We start from the raw sequence: 4,657 nt of genomic DNA, 5'->3' as shown, positions 1-4,657 counted from the left end.
GCTCAGCGACATCCCGGGGACCAGCCCCAGGGTGGGGGTCCCGGGGTCCCCACCCGTATTCTGGGGGGGTCTCTGGGGGTCCCATCCCCGGCAGTGGGGAGATTTTAGGGGTCCCGTCCCCAGTTCTGGGGAGGCTTTTGGGGGTTCCCAAAAGTGCCGTCCCCGGTATTAGGGGAGGTGTTTGATGATTCCATCCCCAATTTTACGGGGGTCTCTGGGGGTCCCATCCCCAATTTTGGGGAGTTTTTGAGGAGGTTTCTGTGGTTCCAAGCCCCAGTTTTGGTTGAGAATTTTGGAGGTCTCTGGAGTCACCAGCCAAATTTTAGGGGAGACTTTGAGGGTCGCATCCCCAATTTTGAGGAGACTTCATTAACCCAAGGCCCCTCCCCTTCCCTAATGAGGCTCAGATCCCATTAACTGCTCCTTGCCCGCGGCCCCCCCCCCCCGAGGCACAGGGTCGGGGACACGGCCCAGCCCCGAGGGGACACACGGACACCCCAGTCCGGTATCCCCAGCACCTTTCCCGGGGATTTCCTGCCGGGAAAACCAGCCCGGGGACATTCCTGGCCCGGCCGGGCCTCCCTCCGGGCAGGGTTTGTTTCTCCCAGGAGCCCTGGAGACGATCCCGGCTCCCGCAGCTCCGCTCCCCTCGCACCCGAACCATGGAGCGGGGAGCAGCCGGGGACCCCCGCGGGCTCTGGGGGGACCCCCCAGCCGGGACCTTCCTCGTCCCACACGGGGTGAGCCCCGGGAGCGCTCCTGCTTCTGGATTTGTGGGATGAGGGTGGGAGATGGGACGGGGCGGGAGGGGAGAGAGGTTGGGCTCGGGGACTTGGGTGCGCACTGGGGCGCCCTGCAGACCCCGAGCGGCCATCCCGGCACAGGGACGTGTCCCCCGAGGTGGGGACTCTCCGGGTCTGGAAGTCACCCAGGATGGGAGGGCGGTGTCCCCGGGTAAACCAGGGGAGAGCGACCATTCCCTTCTCCAGGGCTCGCGTCCTGCTCCCCCCGGGCCCCCTGTTCCTCCTGCCACCACCCCTGTCCCCTCCCTCCTGCCACCACCCCTGTCCCCTCTCTCCCTCCTGCCACCACCCCTGTCCCCTCCCTCCTGCCACCACCCCTGTCCCCTCTCTCCCTCCTGCCACCAGCCCTGTCCCCTCTGTCCTCTCCCGCCCCAGGAATTTGCAATCCCGGGTTTTTCCTTCCAGCTCCGCTCCGTGGGATCCCCCCCCGGAGCCGCCCCCGTGTCGAGGCCGCCGGTTCTGATCCTCCAGCAGCTCCCGGGGCCCGGGGCCGCCCCCGCGGGACCCCCGCCCGGCCGGGGAGGTGCGTGGGGCAGGGCGGGGAGAGGGCAGCGCTAAACCCGGCCGGGCTTCAGCCGCTTCTCTTTCCCAGCCTTTTCCAGGGTGAGAGGGGGCTGAGCCACACTCGGAACGTCCATCCCGTCCTTGGATGGAGTTCGGCCCCACGGGATGGGATTTTGGGGGGTTTTACCGAGTCTGGGCTCCAAGATGCTCCCGGGGAACAGTTTGGGGCTGGATTTTTTTTTTTTTTTTTTTTAAACTCACCCGATTTTGTTCTCCAAAACTCCATTTCCTGCGGGCATCCCCAGGGAAAGGCGGGGTGCCACGGGCTCCTTGGGACTGCGAGGGGGGATTGGAACCCTGGGCTGTGTCCAGAGGGGCTTCACCCAACTTTGTGCCCCCCCAGGCTGCAGCAATCTGGGCTGAGGGGCGACAGCAGGGACAGGGGTTTGGGTCACTGGGGACAGCAGGGACAGGGGCTGTGGTCACCAGGGACAGGGGCTGGGGTCACCAGGGACAGCAGGGACAGGGTCTGGGGTCACTGGGGACAGCAGGGACAGGGTCTGGGGTCACCAGGGACAGGGTCTGGGGTCACCAGGGACACACCATGGGCAAAGTGACCTCGTGCTGTGGGGAGGGGGAAGGTGGAGCTGCCCTTAAAAATCCGGGGAGGAAAAATGATGCTGAAAATCAGCGTGGAAAGGAAAGAGAGCCCCAGCCTGGCCCCTGTGGGACGGGTGGGATCCACTCAGAGCTGCCAGCACTCCGTGTCCCAGCCCGGTTCAATTCCTGGCTGCTGGGATGCTCCTGGATCCGGCTCAGCAGAGTCCCAGGATGTGCTGGGATGCTCCTGCTTGAGGGTCAGCCACCTCCTGGTGTCCTGGGGGCCCAGCCTTGCAGCTCTGGAGCCTCTGGGGATCCGGCACATGGGGTATGGGAAGGTCCAAACCCTTCTTTACCCCAGCTCCAGGTCATGGAACCAGGGAATCCCAGAATGGTTTGGGTGGGAAGGGACCTCAAAGCCCCTCCAGTGCCACCCCTGCCCTGGCAGGGACACCTCCCACTGTCCTGGGTGCTCCAGGTGTCATCCAGCCTGGCCTTGGGCACTGCCAGGGATCCAGGGGCAGCCCCAGCTGCCCTGGGTGGATGAAGCCAACAGGATCTCAGGGGAATCCAACAGGTTTATGGGAATTTTCCAGGGGGATTTCACACCTGCAGAAAATGGGGATGCTTTTTGGGGATGCAGCGCCAGATTTGGTGTTTCCTCTATGGGGATTGGCCTCAGCAGCCACCCCCAGTGTGGCCACCCAGCCGAGGGGACAGGGACACTGCCCTGGGCCAGCTCCTCCTGTGGAGCCAGGCAGGGGTGGAGGAGGCTCTGAGCATCCCCACCCTGCTCCTCTCCTGGATCCAGCTCCCAGGAGTGGGGATTGGGATCCAGGGATCACCCCCAGTGGTCCAGCCCCAGCTCCTGCCCCTTCGGGGGGCTCTGAGCCCCTGTACACAGAGCAGAGCTGACCCTGGCATGCTCAGTGCCACCCAAGGTCACTGCCTCTGCCAGCTGGTGCCAGGGCAGGCGCTTCCCAAGCCCCTGAGCACTTCCAGGGCTGGAAAAATTCTCCCTGGAATGGGTGGAAAGTCTGGTGCCTCCAGCCCTAGTAACCACCCCGTGTGAGCCAGCCCAGATGTTCAGTCACATTTGCAGGGAAGAAAAGGCTCAAATTTGGCAAATTTCGAGCTTTATCCAAGCCAAATAATTTTTAAACATCACCCGGGGCTTCCAGATGGGCGTGGGGGAAGTCTGGCTTTGCTCCCACTGCTTGGGAACAGGGAGGAGCCCCGGGGCCGCCCCATCCCAGGCACTCAGCCCGGGCTGTGCCCTCCTGCCCTCCACCTGCTCCCTCTCTGATGCAGAATCTCCAATTCTCCGGCAGATCTGATGGAGTTGATGCTGATTCAGAGCTCCCAAATGCACCAGCTGCTGATGCACGGCCTGGCCGTGGCAGCTCTGACATCCCCCGGCGTGGGGCCAGCCCCAGCCCCTGCCCAGGTGAGCCTCAGGGGGGCTGGGTGGGCAGAGGGACCAAACAGGGGGCAGAGGGACCAAACAGGGGGCAGAGGGACCAAAGAGGGGGCAAAGGGACCAAAGAGGGGGCAGAGGGACCTTCCCAAGGCTGTCCAGGAGAGCGGGATCCCCACATCCCGCTTTGGAACCCTCTGGGTGCAGCACCTGGGGGGTCCCAGCCCAGCTCAGTGCAGCCCTTTGGGGTTTGGGGCTCTCGGCCGTGGTTGGAGCCCCAGCTGGGACAGCTCAGACCCCGTCCAGGCCCTTGGGCCGAGGTTCAGCCCAGCTGGGAAGGGCCGGGGCCCTCTGGAAGCACAGCCCCTCAGGCAGGGGCTGGCATTTAACCATGCAACTCATCTCCTGGGGGGAGCAGCGCTGCTCCCGGGGCAGGGCCGAGCTCGCTGCCAGCTGGCACCGCCTGGCACTGCCCCCTGCCCCGCAGTGCCACCAGCGCAGGGCCGGCTCAGACGGCTCCCGGGCGCACCAAACAGGCTCTTCCCGCGGCGGTTCGGTCCCACCTGCGGGGCCGCCACCCCCCTGCCCCCGGGGCTTTGTGTGGCACCGAGCCCAGCCAGGGGAGCAGCCGGGGGTGACCCCTGGGCAGCGGCGCTCCGGGAGCCCCGGGGCCGGCCCAGCCCTGCCCTTGTCCCTCCTGCCCTTGCCCCTCCCCGCAGGCGCCGGCGGGGCCCTCGCAGGGCGAGGAGGAGGAGGCCGTGGTGTTCCACCATCACTACATCCCCTACCCCGGTCCTGCTCCCGGCCCGGCTCCGGTGCCCGTGCGGTTCCTGCGCTCCTCACCTGGGGACGAGCGGTGAGTGACAGGGGCTCGGTGCCACCTGCCACACGCTGGCCTCGGCGTGGCAGCGCTGCCAGCCGCAGGGGGGACACAGGGACACCGTCACTGCATCGCTCACCTGTCCCTGCTCCGCTCCAGCAGAGCTGTGCCCCCCCCGCCGCCCCCCAGCGCCACCGGCACAGTGGGACCCGGCGTCCCCCCAGCAGCGGGTAAGGTCACCATGGGGGCCATCGCCCCCATAGCCCCGTAGACAGGAACAGCTTTCCCTCCAGCTTCCATCTCCCCATGCTGAGCTTCCCTTCTCCCTGTCTCCATCCCATCCCACCCCACGGATCCCATTCCATGGATCCCATCCCACCCCATGGATCCCATCCCATGGATCCCATGGATCCCATCCCGTCCCATCCCATCCCACCCCATGGATCCCATCCCATGGATCCCATTCCATCCCACCCCACAGATCCCACCCCATGGATCCCATCCCACCCCATG

The 4,657-nt window shown here is 65.9% G+C and overlaps 1 protein-coding gene across 1 annotated transcript; it reads left to right on the top strand.

Moving 5' to 3' along the window:
• Positions 1 to 592: 592 nt before the first annotated feature.
• Positions 593 to 4,415, top strand: PRR29 (proline rich 29). The gene is made up of 6 exons (XM_042021122.1): positions 593 to 740; positions 1,209 to 1,326; positions 2,866 to 2,868; positions 3,239 to 3,354; positions 4,044 to 4,180; positions 4,307 to 4,415. Exons 1-6 carry the CDS (start codon positions 663 to 665, stop codon positions 4,413 to 4,415), a joined length of 561 nt encoding a protein of 186 aa, XP_041877056.1. The 5' UTR covers positions 593 to 662.
• The last annotated feature ends 242 nt before the right edge of the window (positions 4,416 to 4,657 follow it).

This window comes from Corvus kubaryi, unplaced genomic scaffold (genome assembly GCF_017639235.1).
Source record: "Corvus kubaryi isolate FWS band 111438036 unplaced genomic scaffold, C.kubaryi_AGA036_p1.0 37120, whole genome shotgun sequence".
Lineage (NCBI taxonomy): Eukaryota > Metazoa > Chordata > Aves > Passeriformes > Corvidae > Corvus > Corvus kubaryi.
This window is presented reverse-complemented; position numbering and strand designations above follow the sequence as displayed.